General features: G+C 37.5%; 1 protein-coding gene across 7 annotated transcripts in view; it reads left to right on the plus strand.

The window, feature by feature from the left end:
* Window positions 1-19,224, plus strand: part of AKAP9 (A-kinase anchoring protein 9) — a 118,075-nt gene extending 98,851 nt beyond the window's left edge. For 6 of the 7 annotated variants that reach the window (XM_086742284.1, XM_086742288.1, XM_086742285.1 and 3 more), the window contains 19 exons: window positions 149-295; window positions 652-1,155; window positions 1,588-1,651; window positions 2,368-2,486; window positions 3,269-3,460; window positions 4,372-4,560; window positions 5,196-5,340; window positions 6,095-6,314; window positions 7,347-7,497; window positions 8,422-9,090; window positions 10,640-10,845; window positions 11,698-11,806; window positions 12,681-12,866; window positions 13,317-13,517; window positions 13,886-14,118; window positions 15,097-15,182; window positions 15,977-16,097; window positions 17,806-17,945; window positions 18,609-19,224. In XM_086742284.1, coding sequence (XP_086598410.1) covers window positions 149-295; window positions 652-1,155; window positions 1,588-1,651; window positions 2,368-2,486; window positions 3,269-3,460; window positions 4,372-4,560; window positions 5,196-5,340; window positions 6,095-6,314; window positions 7,347-7,497; window positions 8,422-9,090; window positions 10,640-10,845; window positions 11,698-11,806; window positions 12,681-12,866; window positions 13,317-13,517; window positions 13,886-14,118; window positions 15,097-15,182; window positions 15,977-16,097; window positions 17,806-17,945; window positions 18,609-18,652 — 3,726 coding nt within the window. In that variant the 3' untranslated portion in view covers window positions 18,653-19,224. The remainder of the gene's footprint in view (window positions 1-148; window positions 296-651; window positions 1,156-1,587; window positions 1,652-2,367; window positions 2,487-3,268; window positions 3,461-4,371; window positions 4,561-5,195; window positions 5,341-6,094; window positions 6,315-7,346; window positions 7,498-8,421; window positions 9,091-10,639; window positions 10,846-11,697; window positions 11,807-12,680; window positions 12,867-13,316; window positions 13,518-13,885; window positions 14,119-15,096; window positions 15,183-15,976; window positions 16,098-17,805; window positions 17,946-18,608) is intronic. The other variant, XM_086742286.1, reaches the window with a different exon arrangement.
* Window positions 19,225-19,268: the final 44 nt, after the last annotated feature.

Consider the following 19,268-nt stretch of genomic DNA (forward strand, 5'->3'; position numbering starts at 1 on the left):
TGTGTTAATACAAATAACATACGTTTGTTTTCCCCATAGTCTTTTCATTTTTGGATTTAGTAAATTGATGTGAAAGTGATCAGTGCTGTTAATATTTGATTCTTTGTAAGATTTTTCACCATTTTGCATGTCTTGCGATGCCTTGTAGGTGGGAGCACAACTCATGGAAAGTCAAAAAGAAAGTGTGCTTATTATTGAACTTGAACTAGAGAAAGTTAAAGAAGAGGCAGCTGCTGCTAAGGAAGAACTGAGCAGTTGCAGAGAAAAGGCAGAAAAACTTCAGCAAGAACTAGCAGTAAGAACCAGATTGTTCCATAATATATTTAAAGCAAATGATTATACGGGACCTATTGTGCAAATATGCGGGCTGTAGGTTTTTTTTAATCTTGTACTGAGAAAAACAGTCAGTACCTACTGTGAGTGGAACAGAGCTGATGCTGTACACCAAATCTTCAGTTGTTGCCAAAGTACATAGTTTTATAGTGCAACAGTGGATCTTAAACATTATTTCTTAGAAGATAATGTTTGTTGCTATGTGTCATAACTGCTTTAAAATGGGAAACTGAACTCTAATGGTATAGAGGATTATTTAGGTTTTAGACTTTTAAAAGTATTTGGAAGGACTACAGTTCGGATTCTCCATATTTACAGGTAAAACAAACAAGTCTGATACATCTTCAGGAAGAACTGTGCAAAGTCAAAGAGAACCTAGTTCAAGCAGAAGAGAGGCTTGCAAGCTACATGAGAAAGGACAAGGAAATGGCAAAAACTGGAAGCAAAAAGGATGCAGAAATATCATGTGATTTGTCAACCAGTGAGGCTGCTCTGATTAGAAAAAGCTCATCCTCGCAAACAGACAAGACTGTGGAAATCAACAGCTGTATCCAGACTTCACCAGTCCTTGTTAAAAATGCAGAAATCCAAATTGACTTGCAAAATGGATGTTCTTCAGAAGAGATTGCAGAGATCATAAGAGAATTTACTGAAAAAATTGACCAAATGCAAGAACTCCACGCTGCTGAAATCATGGACATGGAGACAAGGCATATCGCTGAATCTGAAGCATTAAAGAGAGAGAAGTTTGTTGCGGTGCAAGTATTGACTGAAGAATGTAATACTTTAAAGGAAGTCATAGAAACTCTACGAGTTAAAGAGGTATGTATCCTATTTTATATTTGTTGGACTACTTCGGTTCATGCTTTTGCTCCTGCTACAGAAATTCCCATTTAAAGTCTGTTACGTGTAAACCACCACATGTTCTGTATAAAGCTTTTAAGTGTTCTGAAGTTTCCATGGCCTAGAGAGAGATTGTGAACCCCTTTCTCAGCAATTTAAGTTTGGGAGTGTGCTCAATTATCAGATGCTTCCTTGTGCTGCTGCCTTGGACCTGTCCTCCTCTGTGAAGTGAGGACAAGTGTAGATCACCCTATTGAACACCATCTTTGTTGTCTCTGTTTTGATTACTTTGATTGCACAGGAAACTGAACAAAGAGGCTTATATTGCTTCCTGCTCCTTAGCAATAGCTCCCTCATTGTGAGTAAGTGTGGGGTGATTAAAGATTTGATTGTTCTCTTTTCTAAATATAGGGAATTCCAATTTCTGGATTAGCACGTTCTCCACCGTATCAAGCTAGAGATGGAGGTTCTAGTGGTAAGAAACTTGTTTTTACAGATTTCAAACAGCATTATAAATTAAATCTACCTTTTTAATATTAAGTTTACCATTAAAGTGTTTGTGTTCTAAAGAATAGAAACAACTACTCCCCAGATCAAAGCAGAAGCCTGATACACTAAGAAAAGGTGCTGAGTATGCCATGTCTGTTAATTTGCTACGGAAGGGAAATGACTAGAGTGGAGATGGGTGGAGCTGAGGCATCAGATGCTAATTTTTTGCTTCCTATTGGAATTCCTATATTCTTCTTGCATATTACATTATCTCTTCAGCATAGCTTCATCATCTTTTGATGGAATTTAAAACTACAGCTCCCTAGCAGTGGGAGATGATGACAAGTACTGACATCTCCAAGAGCAATAAAAATTATTGTGATCATTTTCAAAGGCTGAGCATATTAAGGGGTGGGGGGGGGTCATTTGGCAGAAGTGTTTGTGCAAGTAGTTGTTTCTCTTTTAGAACTAAACTAGAATTTTTAAGTTTGAGGGTTTGGGTGGTTTTTTAGTTTTGTTTTGCTGCTACTGCTTTGAAACTGAAAAAGAAAAACCATAAAACGGGTAGTCTCCAGGCCTAGTATCAACTCTGGTGACATGTAACCACCTGTTACAACAACAGACAAAAATACTTTTTTGATGCCTGTGCTTCAAAGTTTCATAGTAACCCAGCTTTCATGTTTTTCTCTCCTTTTATTTTAGATTCCAGTTCAGACTGGAGTCAAGGAATGTATCTTGCTCAGACCCAGGGATCTGACATAGTATCTGAAGGAATAGATGAAGGTGAAACTTCAACAGATTTACTTCCAAAAAAAATTAAGGTAACATAGAATGGATCACTTTTATTATGGAACAAGAGTGATACTACCAAAAGCTTAGATCAGTTGCTGCTTGATTAGTGAAGAGAGCGCCATTTAGATGAGTTTTAGTGTCGGCTATTTTAATACATTTTAAGATACTTCTGATAAATGATGTGCATTTTTGTATGTTAAATTAGGTTAAATATGAGTTTTGTAACTGTAGGCTTGTTCTCAATTATGATTACAAAAAATATAACTATTGGTAATTATAATTTATTGTAGTTGTGTATTAATGATAATGTAATGATCATATATTATACAATTTTGTAGATTCTGTTATTATAGGTAGAGAATAATATCTATACTATGAAAGTAAACAAATGTTTTTATTATGAATATTAAGCGTATAATGCTTTTGATTACATTTTTTTTTTAACAAAAAGCAAGTCTTTTACAACAAAGCCCTAGCTTAATAGTAATTTTTAAAAGCTTCCTAGGACTTTGTTTTTGAAATGGCAGCTTCCATCAGCAACTATTTTAAAATTTGGGTATTTATTTGATAGATAAATTTGGGGAATTTTCATTTGAAACTGAGGAAAAAAACACCTATTTAGTAAGTTCTGCTGTTTGGCAGATATAAAGAACTGGGTGACACTTCTGTCTTTTTGATATGAGGAAGCATAAATAGTTTCCTTATGCTGATCAGTTTAGAAGTTCCAGTATTCCAATATGTACAAAGTAAGATTATTATTATTGCTGTTGTTATTATTGGCATTACTGATTTATTTTTGTATTTATTGTAGGGTTTGCTGAGAGCAGTCCATCATGAAGGCATACAGGTGCTGTCTCTCACTGAATTTCCATATGGTGAAAGAGAGATGCCATCTCTTAAGCAAGAGCCAGGATCTTGGCTTGAGGAAAGGAAAGCTTTTCTAAGCACCATTTCATCTTTGAAAGACCTAATTGCCAAAATGCAACTTCATAGAGAAGCTGAGGTATAAATAATATCATAAGATTCTATCTAAATAAAAAATAATTTATGATAACCTTATAAGGCACATTCACGATTCCAGTTCAAATGTTCTAAATATACTGGTACAAGGCAAAAGATTTCAAAAATAGGCAGTAAAACTGCATGTTGCACTTTCTGGTAATAAAATATATCTTAAATTACAGCTTGTATTTGTTCTTCTGTGCACTGATAGCTTTTGACCATATAGATCCCACTTTTAAAAAGAATTCTATTTTGAAAGCATTTTTCTGGTAGCAATTGAAGTAGATTTTTAAATGTTGTTATTTACTGGTGTGGTAGAACTTGGAAGCTATTAAAAAGATACTGTAGTGAGAGAAAAGAAGGGGAAAATTCTTTAAAATATAACACAATATTAATCAACAATCTGTAAAAGTTACTAGGACTTGCCTATCTAATTACCACAATTAGACTTTTGGATATATGTAGGTAGTTTCTATTACTTTTGCATTTCGTTCAGCATGCAAAGTCGGGGGGATCAACTTTATCTCATCATAAAATTAAATCTTCTTCATATAAATATCTGCACACTACCACATAGCGCTGTGAGAGTCTAGGAACATACATGTAACATCGTAAAAATTGAAACGATAGTGTGATGTAGTGACATAAATAATAACTACACAGGGCTGAGTTTACAGTTATAAAAAGCTAAATTACTTCCATCTAAAACACAGGTAAACATGTATCATCTGTGCATGCAGATCATAATGTGTACAATAAATACATCCATTTGTATGAATGAACATTACATAGCTGTTGAGTAAGAAAAGCTCAATATTCCACTGAAAACACACACCTTACATAAAATGATAATGAGTGTTCTTGATGTAATCTTTGAATTCAGCTGTTTAAATTGTTTTTATACCACTGTAGATTTATGCAAGTACTGAATCTCCTGAAGGTGTCTCAGACTGGCGAGGAGAACTTCTGAATGCTATTCAACAGCTTTTTCTGACAGAACAAAATGTTCTCCTTGCTGCATTTCAAACTGAACTTGCAGAACTGGGCACAAGAGATGCTGTGACATTGATGAGTCAGTTAGAGCACAGACTACAAGAGCAGGTAATAGAAAACATACTTTAGTCAAAGTGTGTTTGTCTACATTAGATTTTAATTTTCCATGTGTAAATCCATTTTAAAATATATGTATTAGTAGCAGTTTTGACAGTCTAAGGGTGAAAACAAAGAAAGGTATTTTTAAAAAGTAAAACTGATGTGGTGCGGGAAAGAGATTTTTGGGTGCACAACCTATAGAGAAAATACAGCCTTCAGAGATCAATTTGAATTAAATACAAAGCTCGATTTCATTAAGTTAATTAGAATTACGTTACACTGTCTAAGAGAAAAGGCAGCTTGTATATACGAAGCAAGTTGTAAGAAGAGGAACTGATAATGCTGCTGTGGGACAGAGAGAGGTCAGTTATCTCCTCTGGAACATGGAAGGATTAGTGAGGAAAATTACAATTCTTCGTAAAACTGATAGCTCTCCTGATTCTAGAATTTTGATGCCTAGTAAAGAAATAAGATAATAACAAGCAATTCTTACCAATATTATAACATTTACTTAATTATGACTTAATTGAAAATGTTTTGAATATATATGCACTATGAATATGTAACTAAATGTAATACCCACACCACAGATATTCTACTAAAATCTGGAGTTTTACTTTTAAATATGTTTCTGATGCTAACAGGCCACTAACCAGAGAGCAGCAATGGACTGTCTTCAGAATGCAGACAGAAGAAGTTTGCTGATGGAGATTCAAGTATTACATGCTCAGATGAACAGTAAGAAAAATAATCCAAAGAGAGAACAGGAGATTGATTCAAAAAAACAAGGTGACTTCTGTGGTAAAATATGTCTGTTTCCAAATGCTTTCACGGCAGTGCTCGTAACGTTGTAGGTGAAAAAATACTGACTTTATTTGCTCAATGATTTTGATACTCATGTTCTGAGCATGCATACTTTTCATCTTTTTCAATCTTATTGCACTAATTTTGCAAAAATTAACATATAGTCCGTGTTCTTATTACTTGTATCAAATTGAAAGTGATACAAAGTTATTTCAATTGCTATAAAAACCAGGCTTGTATTTTAAGGTTATTTTCCATGTATGCACTTCAGTGTTTAGGTTCAACGGCTTTGAAATTATCTAAATTGGATAGTCAGTCATAGAGAGTCACCTAAGAAGCAATTATAATGAACAACAAAAATTTCAGAGAACAGTTATACTTTAAAATTAAGTAAATGCCCACTGTCAATTTTCTGTCACAAAAATTAGGTCACAAGTATACATACCTACCTAGCTTCGGTTATGTTAGTCATAGTCCAAATGATACATATTGATGTGGTTGCGCACCTAGCTTTTTAAAGAAGTTTAAGAACTGAAGTGATTTCTTGGAAAGTGTGAAAGCAATTCCAGCATAAAAGGCACGGTTTTGCTTTCACTTCACTGTTGAAAGAGTATACTGTTTTAAAATATCACTCTAGTGATAACCTTGTGGTCATTTTCTGTGCTGGGGGAAACTTTACCCAAGTAGACAGTGTTGTTTGTTTACTAAGTAATTTCCATATTAATGGCACTCTCATTAGAAATGCTGGAGTATAATATGCAACAGAAGCAGTCACAGATACTGGAGATGCAAGTGGAGCTCCGGAGTATGAAGGACAGAGCAGCTGAGCTTCAGGAACAGCTAAATTCAGAGAGAATGATGGGTGCTGAGCTAAAGAATGAACTTGCACAAGCCAAGTTGGAGCTTGAAACAACCCTTAAAGCACAGCACAAGCACTTCAAGGACCTAGAAGCCATCAGGTGCGGCTTTCAGTGCCAGCCTTTCTGTGTTGACAGTGCAGATGATCTTTTCTATGTTGCTTCAAATCATAATACTAGCTTTATTACAGAAGTCGATCTCATAAAATGTAAATGCTTCTCAGTTTTTCTGTGAAACATATCTGACAAAAAATAGACTTCTGTTCCACTTAACAAAAATGTAATTCTATAGATTAAGAAGATCTGATTCAGTGATTTATTAATATCTAATTTCTTTTTAAATTTTCACACATTAGGCTACTCTCTACAAGCTACTATGTATACCATATTTATTAAAGGTTTTTCTGCTTCTAAAACTGAACATGGAGAAAAAATTGCAGACTTAAGATGACTTTGCAAGTACTTCCCTATGAAATTCTGTAACTTCAAAGTGTTGCTTTGGCATGGTCAACAGTGGAGGTACCATGCCAAATATTTGGCACTCAAGAAAGCCATTATTATTTATGCTTTTATCAGATGGATGTGCCCATGTATGGTATCTTAATGTGCAACTCGGACATAGCAAATTAAGACAGAGTTTATATTACTTTATAGATAACCCTATAGCCTTTATAGACCATCAGAAGCGAGATTCTACTGCAAATTGATGGAAAATTTCTTTGCCAAAAAAAGGAGGATTCAGGGCATAGTTGGGGTTTTTTTTTTAATTCCCCCTCCTCCCCCAAGATAGATGTTTTGTTTTGGTTTTTTTTCATTCTTTGAAACATTTGCTGTGCATTCTTTCAGATTTTGGCCAACTGGATTAGGTTGAACAGTAGCTGCCTCTGAGCCACCAATTAATGAAAAATGGCAGCTACAAGGTTAGCAAGATGGACACACTTTCTGTTGATTTTGAGCTGTACAACTCTCTTTAATTTTTGATAGGCTTATTTTTCTAAGTAGGCTTTTCACTGTTACTTTACTACACAAGAAGTGTTTTCAGTGCACAAGATGGAATAAATATCAAGTAACGGATGTTACTGTGATAAGATTAGAGCCATTCTCTAATCTAAAGGTTGCCAATTTCTCTCTTAGGACTGAAGTTAAAGAAAAAGCAGCTGAGCTAGATATTCTCAAGGATACAATGGACAGCGAACAGAAAAAATCAAGAGAGCTACAGTGGGCTTTGGAAAAGGAAAAAGCTAAAATGGAACGCAGTGAGGAAAGAGGAAGAGAAGAGCTTGAGGTATTCCATAATCCCAAATAGCCTGGAACATCAAGAAGCACGCAAATATTCTTTTGGTTAACATTTCAGCTCAGCTTACTTTTTTATCCAATGTGTGCTCCGTGTTCTGTCTTCAACAGCAGTATTATATCATCTAGTGCTGAAGAAAGCTGTGTAGAAGCTGTGTGGCAAAGAAAAAGACCTGATGCAAATTCCATTTAAATCAATAGGAATTTTACAACTGCTCTCATCAGGTCCAAGATGAAAGGATTCTATTTTGTGTAATAGCTCTCAGATATTCAAGGGGACAGTATGCTACTAACATGGCTACACCTAGCCCTCACCACAACCTAACTCCTGAAAGATAGTATTTAAGAATATTGTTTAAGGAGTCATATTGTTTGTCTGCATTTTAAAAGTCAGCAGTTTCACCTCAGGAAAACCAAACTAGGGAGTTTACTTTAGGAGAAAATGCATTACTAGTTTCCTTGGTACCTCTGCAGTATCCGATACAGTGAGGGAGAGAGCAGGTGTCCTACTTACAAGTATTAAGAAAAAAAACCAAAAACCCAATCAGTTTAACAGCATAGATGTATTTACATCTTGAAATCTTAACTTGCAAAATCACTGTTGCAGTTTTAGAAAGTTTAAAGCAGATAGTTATCTTCAACTTCAGAACTACAGGTGTGTGTATCTCATTAAAAAGTGTATGTTACAAATGTTCTTCTTTTATCAGATGATCTAATTTTAGAATAAAGACACCAGTAATATATTTTAATATCAGATGTGACTGCAGCATTCAGAGTATTGTCACATCAATTATGAATAGTAAAACCTGTTAAAAGCAATGCGTGTAGAGGTAGCATATTTGCAATTTGTAGGAGATAATGGAAAGTATACACAAATGGCTTTAATCAATTATTTTCTTCTGTTTTCTTATGGAAGGATTTAAAATTTTCACTTGAAGATCAAAAACAAAAGAATTTACAGTTAACTAGACTTCTGGAGCAAGAGAAACAGCTGTCAACTAATCTGCAACAGAAAATTGAATCCCAAGAATCACTCAGTGCTGCCCAGCTGTCACGTGAACGAGGCCGGAATTCTGAGTTGCAGGTGCTCCTTGAATCAGAGAAGGTTCGAACTCTTGAAATAAGCAGTGCCCTAGAAAGAGAAAAAGAGCTATGTGCTCAGCTTCAAAGTGCTGAAGATAAGGAGCAAGCTGGAACATCTAATCCATCTGAGGAATTACTTAAAGAGCTGCAGAAACAAATGGATGAAAAGCATGACCGTATAGTGGAGTTAGTAAGTGAGATGGAGAAGTATAAACTGGAATCTGTGCAGGTGAGACAACAAATGGAAAAAGAAAGTCAGATCCAGAGGAAAGCATTACAAGCAGAACAAGATGCTAATGTAATAGCACAGAAGAAACTCCATGAACTGGAGTCCAAAGTAGAAGACCTTCAGTGGCAACTTGGAGAAAAGAAGAAAGAAGTTCATAAATTAGGGAATGAAACAAAGAAGTTGCAGGAAATAGTCCAAGAACTTCAGAAAAAAGAGCAGGAGAATGAAGGAAGAAAGGAAGCCGAAAGGACACCAAGCCACAACGCAAATGAGGTACAGTAGGACTGAGAGCAGTGCATAATACTGAACCGTGCAATTTAGTCTTGTAATTCTTTTGTTCAATTAGCATGGTGTGTCACTGTGCCTTTACTCAATCTGTAAAATAGCCTACAGATTACAGAATACAGGCGCCAGAGGAAGAGAAAGGGAAAGCATTCCAGTTTTGCTACATAAAACTATTCACATGCATCCTCTGAGAATGAAGCTGTAGAGATGTGTAAGGAGGAGCGTGAGCAGGAGAAGTGCATCTGAATGTATACATGCACTTTGTGCTTCAGTATAGGAGAAGAGTATTCCCTGCACCCAGTCACAGGAATGAGCTATTCCTACTCAGGCATGCTCCAGGTCAGTGCTCTTAACCTTTAGTTCATAAACTGCAAGTGGTCTTTGAGACATTTAAAAGTGATTTTGCAACAGCTTCAATAATTAAATGAGTAAGTAACCAAACAAGCATACGCATGAATGTGTATCTGTTAGCAAACAAAATAGAAGGAAGAAATCAAGGTAAAAAATTAATTTCAGAATTTAGCCTAATTTTTAGATTAATGAAAAATGGAACCACTGTTGCTTGTAGATTTTTCTCTCTCATAAAAGGTTTGGAAAGTTTTAAAATTATTTTAAAATTATTTTTAAAACTCTTTAGAAACATCCTTGTAAGAGGTAAGTGTTGCTGAGTGGGTGATTTATAAATAGTCCCATAGAGGGCTGACAGGAGACTTGCCTCTTTGCTGACCATGTTTTTACCCATCCTGCCATTATTACTTGCTTTTTGGCAACTGTCTGTCTGTGGAGCCAGGAAGGAAATTTTTTTCTTAATCTAATTTGGCTACTGTTTTTAATCTTCTGAAGCATTTGAACTACCCGCAGCTGGAGGCAGGATGTGGAGTGTATTGATAACCGTGATAGCACCAGCCTTCCTGCCACGCTCAGTTTGTGCACCTTGCTCTTCTGCTCAGCAGTAACTGCCTGACACTGTGGTCAAGGAAGAGTCTTCCTTTGGATCAGGTTGGCAGTGGCTGTTGGGGCTTTTTCCCCAGACAGCGTGATCTGCTTTCCAGGATCTGCTTGGAGTTTCAGATAATGAATCTCCTGCTGTTTCCTGCGACACTGGCAACACTCTGCTTTTTTTCTCATTGGTACCACACCGTGGTCACGTATCCAAAGGCACAACTGTAGGCTCAGGTTTCCTTGGGAGGCCTAGCAGTTCTTCCATGACTGGTATTGGAGGGCTGTTAGTGAGGGTGAGGAGCATGTGTTCGGTGGATTGCTTCACCTGTGGCAGCATTGGTGGCATGGGTGCCTGTGACTGAGGACTGATTGCTAGATCTTAGTGAAGAAAGGCATCACACTATACCATTCACAAGTAATAGTGTAGTGGTACACCACAACAGTAGTGTAGTCACACTGTACTCCTTTCTCTGTCAGAATTGTTTATGTTCTTCGATTTCTGAGTGCATTTCAAAATCAAATGTTTTCGTTTTAAAGCACTGTACCACATGCTTTATATATATATATATATAAAAAAATACCTGTTTGTATACAGACTACCTGGGATACACCCAATGAGAGAACAAGAAATTGGGTTCTCCAGCAAAAAATGGAAGGAGCTGAGGCGAATGAATCTACTTATCCCACACTGACAGGAGGAGGAGATCTTTCTGCTGCTACTGAAATTCTGGAAAATGTCAGACAAAAGCTGCAAAACGCATCTCCAAAGCTGAGGCAGTTGGCTCGGAAAGCTGCTAGCAGGTTAGGCCAGTGTTCAGCCGCTTGGTTCTGTTAACAGCAACCAGCAAGCTAGCATGTTGGGGTTTAATCATAATTCACAGATTGTAGGCCTAACTGATTTTGAAGTTGTTCTAGTTTTATAGTATATGCCGTTACTTGAGATGTGCTGATGTAAGATGGGATCACAGATTATCAAGTATTGCTCTAAATCTTCAATCGTTCAATACGATCCTTTATATGTTATAACAAAATTGTCTTTTTTCTCTGCAAAGTGATAAAGTTTATTTGGGTATGCTGTATGTGGAAGATCATTTTTAACCAATTTTGTAATTAAGTAATTCACTGTATAAGGGGATTAATATAGAGATTATCGCTATGGATCACCTCCCTTGCTCCCTCCAGAAGAAACAAATATTTTTATAGTCAAGTGATTCTTATTTTATTGAGTTACTATCCCTTAGGGAAAAAAAATAGCATGGTACCAGGTTCATGGGAGATTTGAATCTGTTTTTATTTTGCTGTGATGACTATTTAATATTAAGCATTTATTCTGAAATATTTGAGCAAAACAGAATGCATTATATCTTGAAAATACCCTGAGATTTTGCTCACACAGATTTAACAAATTTGTGGGAAGCAGACCAGGTTTCCTGTAGAATATCCTTTTCTCAAAATCAGAGGAAACTGTTTTATGCGAATTCTTTATAAGATTGAGCCAATTTAATTTGGAGTCACTGAGCAGTCTTGAAAATGTTGCCATGTCTCCAGTAACTACGCTGAAGTCCCAGTGTGTATGGATCAATGGAAAGTCCTGCCAGCCTGGCTCGTGGTGTCAGCCTATACCTGCTGTTGAAACCGTCGCTTTTGTTTCAGATTACAGTTTGAAACAGCAGATGATCAAGACTTCATTGCAATACAAAATGCTATTGAAGAAGTTATTTCAGAGCTGCAAAAACTGCCCGGATTGTCCTATCTGGAAGAGGTGAGAGTGTGATGTTGTAACTTTGGTGAGAGAGTTCGGAACATGAGATTGGGGCGGAAACCAACAGGGAGCTCTTATGTCTGTACTTAGCCAGGTCTGTACCTTATAGAGGAAAATTTGCTCCAGTGAGTGTGCTGATTTGGAATTGGTGAAGTGTGAAAACCCCTTTCCTATTATTTTTCAATTTTAATTAGCTTGAAAGCGAATTTTCAACTTTCGAATTAAAACTTTTCCAGTTTAATTTTAAATTTTTTAATTTCATGGCTTTTTCTTTAAGAAAATGTATTTTCCTTTCAGCAGTAGTTCTGTAACTGAGGAAACTTTGCTCAGTAGTTCCTGATGGGAAAATTAACACTTAATATTTACTATATTGTGTTGATAAACACATTTACTTAAACTACCCTGTATTTACCAAAGGAAAAGCAGTAGAAGATTGAGTAGTGTGCCCCTGTGTAAAGGAGGAGATAAGGTAATTTGTTACAAAAACTTCAGCAATATTTGGTTTTAACTTAGCTTGGCTAAGTCCTTACCTGCGTTTTAAGCAAGTGTTTTCTAGATTAATTGAAAAAAAGCTCTGTGGCTTTTCTTTTCCTCTAAGTTAGATAAATCTAAACGTAGTAGAAAAGCTTTGCACGTTGTTATAGCTGGTACGATTGAGCTTGTGTGACAATATTCTTCTGTGATATACAGGATAAGCATAGAAGAGAAGTTCACATTAATCTGTAGTTTACATGTACACTTATGTTTTCCTTATATAAGTTATTATGAAGTGATTGTCACTATATACAAAAGTTTTTCACTGCAAGCCGGTTATTTTCAAGTTGGTAACTTGATTCTAATGCAAGTTGTATTCGATTTTCTTTCTTTCTTCTAGCTGAAGCTAGTGCTACCACCGGGGACTCCATCTAGCTCATTGACTGAGAGGCTGCTGAGACAAAATGCTGAGCTGACGGGCTTTGTCAGCAGACTGAGTGAAGAAAAGAATAATTTGAGGAATGCTGTTATGAAACTGGAGGAAGAACTGAGAAGATACCAGCACAGACAACCTTCTGGAGATTACGTATGTTTTCAGTGTAAATGGGTGTGCTTATTCTCATCCTGTTGTCAAGATATCTTGACTCACTCTGTTTACTGCAAACTTTGTGATTTTACCCAGCTTTTTTTTTGTTAACTGCTCTTTTCTAAATTCCATGACCTTCTCTTTTTGATCTGTATCTCGTCACTGTGATGAGTAGCAAATAGATCCAGATAGCTTCAAGATCGTGAAGCTAGTATGATCCAATGAGGAGGATTTTTTTTTTTTTTTTGAGAAACTCTATTTTTCTAGAGCATTGATCAGGCTCCTAACACCTCAGGCAGTGAATTTAGGATGTAAGAGCAGCCTCAAATCCAATCAGTGAGTACTTTTTCTCTCAGTAATTTTATGATCTCTCCACCAAACCAATGACTAGAATGACACAGCTCAAGCTTTTCCAAACTGTGGTTCAAATTTAGTTTCTTTCATCTTCAGTCTTCTAGGCACTCGTCGGATGTTGGAGTTAATATTGATACTTTTGTTGCCTCTGAGAAGGAAATTTGGAACAGAGAGAAGCTGTCACTGCAGAAATCTTTGAAACAAGCTGATGCAGAACTCTCCAAGCTGAGAGCAGAGCTCAGGAGTGAAGCTTTCCTCAGAGAACTGGGATCAGATTCTGAAAATGCTGTTTTAAGGGTAGGAAGACTTTGTTGCCCACACATTAACTACTGCTGCTTTTTAAATTTTGATTTGGGCTATTTTTCGTTGTGTTCGCTCTGCTTATTGTAAGTAAACACGTATTAATTCAGTTTTAAAATTTTCATCCTCAGATACCTGACTCTTAGTTTTTTTCTCCCCAAGAATGATATGTAAGCATCTGTGTTGTCTTTTTGAGTGTGCTCAGGTGATCCTTAGGTTATGAAGCTACATTCAACAAGTGTGAGCAGCCTTCTCCACAGCAAGAAACACGTAATCACAGAAATGCTGTAGGAGTAATGTTGTCAGAAGTTGTAGAACTGTAATGATTCTTGGAGCTTATGTGGCCTTTTTTCTTCTTCTTGTAGAGAATTTATGGCAAATACCTACGAGCAGAGAGCTTTCGGAAAGCTCTCATATATCAGAAAAAATATTTGCTGCTGTTACTGGGTGGATTCCAGGAGTGTGAAGAAGCCACGCTGGCCCTCATTGCACGAATGGGTGGACAGCCTTCCTACACGGACCTTGAAATCATCACGCATCATTCAAAGGGTTTTACAAGATTTCGCTCTGCTGTCAGAGTGTCCATCGCAATTTCAAGGTAAACTGGAGGAAGCTGGATCTCGAACAGATATGACTGTATGGTTCATATACTTTTCTTGCTCTCTAGTGGAATCTAGGACTTCTCAAGTTCCATCCTGTTTAAATTAAACATTTTTGGTAGTCATGGATATAATAGATACTGTGTAGGGTGAAAAGTTGAGCAGAGCATAGGTAAAATCTGTACTAGGAATAAGCAGTCTGATTGTAGTTGAAAATGGCTCTGTATTTGTTAATCAAAGATGGAATGTACTGGATAAAGTCATAATATTAGAAAAAAAAACCTAGCAATTCTAGGGTATGCAATTTAATTTCCTTTAAAGGTTAAATTTTTACATGTAAGAGTAATACAAATTTATGAACCAGTTTTATCCATCTGAAAGTCCTTTGAATTCACAAGAATTTAAGTCTCAAACTGAGGATAAGTAGGAATAGATGGGGAAGAACAAGTGAAGGTCACTACTGTGTGGTACTGCCATGTTGCTAGCAAACCTTCTTCACAAAGGTTTGAACACCCAAGCACTTCTGCTTGCTGTTAGTCTGAGCCTTGTGTGTAACATAAATTGACTGAACTATTCATATACCTGTTGTAAGTAAGGCTTTTACTCATAGCGCTCTGCAGTTACAATTTTGGGGATTCACCAGGGCAAAAAGTATGTTTAGTATGAATTTAAAATGCTGATGCCCAAGCTTAGGTGCTTGAGGCATTTGGTGTCCATGCAGCACCTCTGGAATCACTGGAATTGCGGAGGTGAAGCTTAAAGCAGGTTTGGACAAAAGATGTTTATCTTAGGGATGTGTATAAGGATGTTTTCTACTTGTTCTTCACGTTTTAGACACCCGACCATTGATTTTGATTGATGTTCAATAAATTCTTATATCTTCTAGAATACAACAAGCAAGTTATTTTTAGCAGACTATTTCATTTATCCTGAAGTTTTTTTTGTTTGTTTGTTTGTTTTTTTAATTTGAAATGCAGAATGAAGTTCCTGGTTCGTCGATGGCACAGAGTTACGGGTTCTGGTATACTGAGTATCAATAGGGATGTCTTTAGCCAGAACACAGGTAAATTGTGGTCCACTAATGACAGAAAAAAAAAGGTATTTGCAAGTCACACCACTGCTTAATGAGGATGGTCTTTAATTTGCATTTTCCACATGTGAAATGAATGGGGTACCGTTCCCCCTTCCTTTTGCTAGAATTGCTTGCATTAACCTATTTCTCAGGTTTCTGAGAGTTTCCATGCTCAGCACAGACAGTAATCTTTTTGCTGCTTCTTCAATCTTAATTTGCTCGATTGTGGGTGAGATTTAAAAAAAAATATGGCAACTTTGCCTATGGAATGTGTTTGTAAAAACAATTTTAGCTGTGTCATTAGGTTTCTCTTAAGAGACCTGCACCCCCATCTCTGAGAAGGGGATGCAGAGAACAGGGTTGGACAGAGGAATCATAGCAACTACAGGATGCCACAGTGGTGACAGAGCCTACTGACCAGCCCTCCCTGGCCTTTTCCTTAGAATAAAAGCCTGTCATTCTTTTATTATAGCTTACAGTTTGGGAAATCTGGTTTGCTTTTTGGTAGAAGCCTAAGGAGAACCAGAAGCTTTTTTATTAATTCCTGCCTGTTTAGTTCTGCATTAAAACTCTGTCCTGCTCAGTCCATGAGAGTTTTCTCATTAACACCACGGAGGCCAGGATTTCACCTCTGGTTTTCTCTGAAGCAGTCTGAAAGTGGTCTACATTTGTTAAATACCATTTTTGTGATATGCAAACAAAAACTTGCATTTCAGATTCCCAGTAAAGTGTAAAAGGTGTTACTTTTTTTTTAGTGTTCAAGATACTGCTTCTTCTATTTCTAGGTAATGAATTACGGCATGATTCGTTCTCTGGTGGCATGGATCTTTATGGAGAACAAAGGCATTCCTATAGATCCAGGTCAGACATGGAGTTTCCTAGATCTCCTGTAAACTTTCAGCATAAGTACGTTTTGTTTTAGGTTGTTATTCTCTGTCAGAACACTGCTTAACTAAATGAATGCATCATTGTGTACTGGTAAGGTTTGTAATCTTTGGTGCCGTGAGATTTTTTTACTTTCTTTGTAAGGATACATAACAAATGACATCTCAGGCCTTCAGTGTTATATTTACTCATTGCCTGATCGAGGCCAAAGCCTGCAGATTTCTCCAGTCTGATTTGTGTCGTGTTAGAATCATAGAGTAGTTTGGGTTGCAAGGGACTTTTAAGGGTCATCTAGTCCAAACCCCGGCAAGGAGCAGGGACATCCCGACTAGATCAGGTTGCTCAGAGCCTCATCCAGCCTGGCCTTGAACGTTTCCAGGGATGGGGCCTCCACCACCTCTCTGGGCAACCTGTTCCAGTGTTCTACCATCCTCAGCGTAAAAAATTTCTTCCTTATATCTACTCTAAATCTACCTCCTCCTGTTTTAAAACCATTACCCTTCTCCTATCATAACAGGCCTTGCTGAAGAGTTTCTCCCTGCCTGTAAGCCCCCATGAGGTACTGGAAGACCGCTATAAGGTCTCCCTGGAGCCTTCTCTTCTCCAGGCTGAACAGCCCCAACTCTCTCAGCCTGTCCTCATAGGAGAGGTGCTCCAGCCCTCTGATCATCTTCGTGGCCCCACTCTGGACTCACTCCAACAGGTCGATGTCCTTCTTATGTTGGAGGCACCAGAGGTGGATGCGGTAGAACTGGTCTAGATCCACTGGATGGAGCTATGTTTACCTGCCTCTGTAGAGTCTAGACTTTGCGACCAAGCAAACCACCACTGCATGTCCACCTTTCTGGTTGGCAGCAGAGTGTGGGCCCTCAGCCAAAGGAAGGAAAAAGCAGGGCCAGGGAAAAACAGAGCTGTTTGCCGAGGCTGGGGAGAGTCATCTGGTTACTGTGGGCTGGGAGGAGTGACCGTAGCCTCATGGCCACAGCATAGGTGGAAGCTGCTTGGTAGGTCTGCTGCTTGTTCTTATTAAACTCTTTTGGTTGGCTATACTAAGCTGTGATACTCGAGGTATCAGTGAACCAGATGCCAGTGAAACCAGGTATTCTTCGCCAAAGGCAAGGTTTTATGGGGTGCCATCAGCCTTTGATGACTTCATACAGAGTTGTGGGCTCTGAGCTTTACTGAATATCAGATTCTTGCTGTTTTCAATCTTTATCTTTATATAAACCACCTCAGCATTTGCAAGTCTTAGTTTGTGGCAACCATAACTTTTTACATGGAAAAAATGTTTAATCTGTTTCAGCCACTTTTGGCTTTTACTTGTAGAAAGTAATGAAGAGAGACAGAATCGTGTAAAGATGGTTGCATCCTTGTTCACGCAAGCTTCTTAATAGAAAAGCAAATATGAATCTATGACAGCTTCTGCTGCAGTCTCAGTAGGAGTTTGCTGGTCAGCTTTTGTCCCAAAGAAATGCAGCAACAAATCAGATGCAGTAGAAAGAAAAGGCAACTGAGAAAAGTGGTTTCTGTGGGGGAGGCAGTATGATGGCTTGGGCAGCCAGTGGCAAGAAGGTTAAACAGGTATGATGCGCTGGCTACCGCAAGGGTAAGTTAAGGGACATGCAGTCAGTAAGGTGTCCCCACTTACAGTATTTTGCCGTGTCTGCTGATACTTTTGTTTTATTTGAAATTTCACTTTTTAAAAACATCTGTGTTCCTCTGCCGCTAGGTTCCACAGTATGCATGCCGAGTTAAACCCAGTCTCTTTTGCCTGTTCTCAACTGCAAAACTATGATCCTGAAAGAGCTTTAACAGATTACATCAATCGGCTGGAGGCACTACAAAGGCGACTTGGCAGCGTGCAGTCAGGTGAGGGCTCAGGCAGGCCTCCCCGTGGCTCCTGGGTAGCACAAGGCACGGTGCCAAGTTAGAAAGTGTGCTGGTACTCTGAGATACCTAACAAACACTTTTGATTATAGGAGTTTTCAGCCTTAAACGAGAGGCTATTCTGAGCTGGAGCAAAAAGCTCATTAAAAATAAAATGGTTCAATTCTTTGAAGGGAGACATTTAAGTGTACTTTAATTAGAGTTTTGAGTTTATTGGTAACACTTTTAACTTTCCCTGATCTCTAATGAGTGTGCAGCAAGGATTCAGTTGGCATCTTACTAAGATTTTAAGCTCTGGAAAAAAAAGATTGAGGACTAGGAGTACAAGGGAAATTTCTTTTCCTACCACTTTGATTACAGAAGTTACAGCCTTTTTCTCCCATAGACGATGGTAATTTTTGTGCTGCAAAAGGAATGCATTAAGAAAATTGTCAGACCAATGGGATGTAATGTATCAAACTTGAGTTTTGCAGTTACTGTGTTAGTCTTACTTCAGCATAAAAGCCATCATTTGAGGAAGTTTTGTTCTTAAAAAATTTCCTATGTGAAATTTCTCACACTTACTCATCTAAAGAAAATGTCAGTGGTGAATCCTCCTCTACTTATTCCAAGTAATCTTGATGAAAATCTTTCTTCCTTTTACAGGTTCTACTTCCTACACTCAGTTGCACGCTGGTATGAGAAGATAATACCCTTTCAACATCTCCATCACTGGTAGTGATGTTCATGGATTGCCTTCTATAAATCTCTGCTCTTTCTGTGCTTTTGTATAACGTGTATATTGTGGGACCAATATGAACACAGCTATACGATTGTATACAGTTCCATCCTGGCACACCCACACAGCCTGGGATTGGTGTATATAGGCACTTTGTGTTCATGGGGAAAAAAAATCCAAACCAAAACTAAAAAAAAACCAAAAAACAAAAACCCAAACAAAAAAAAAAACCAAACCACCCCACCATTAAATTACATGTATATTTGTGGAATGCTAATTTAAATGATTAACTTATGAAGTGTGTATTTATCAAAAGGGTGCGAAGATGAAACTTGTGTAATAATGAAATTGAGCTACATTCAGCTAAATTTACTTGCACTTTTTTCTGGCAAGGCTACTGAAGTTACATGACCCTCGTACTATTTGCTACTGGCAGTGCAGACAGAATATCATTGTAGAGACCTATTTTTGTAATGGTAGAAGTTTTGAATTTTATGGGTATTTTGTCAAAGTACTGAAATAAAGAGGACTTCATGCTTTTAACTGTGTTCAAGAACCACCTCCTTATTCACACTGCACTCCTCCTA

Source organism: Chlamydotis macqueenii, chromosome 2 (assembly GCF_036417535.1).
Source record: "Chlamydotis macqueenii isolate bChlMac1 chromosome 2, bChlMac1.mat, whole genome shotgun sequence".
Lineage (NCBI taxonomy): Eukaryota > Metazoa > Chordata > Aves > Otidiformes > Otididae > Chlamydotis > Chlamydotis macqueenii.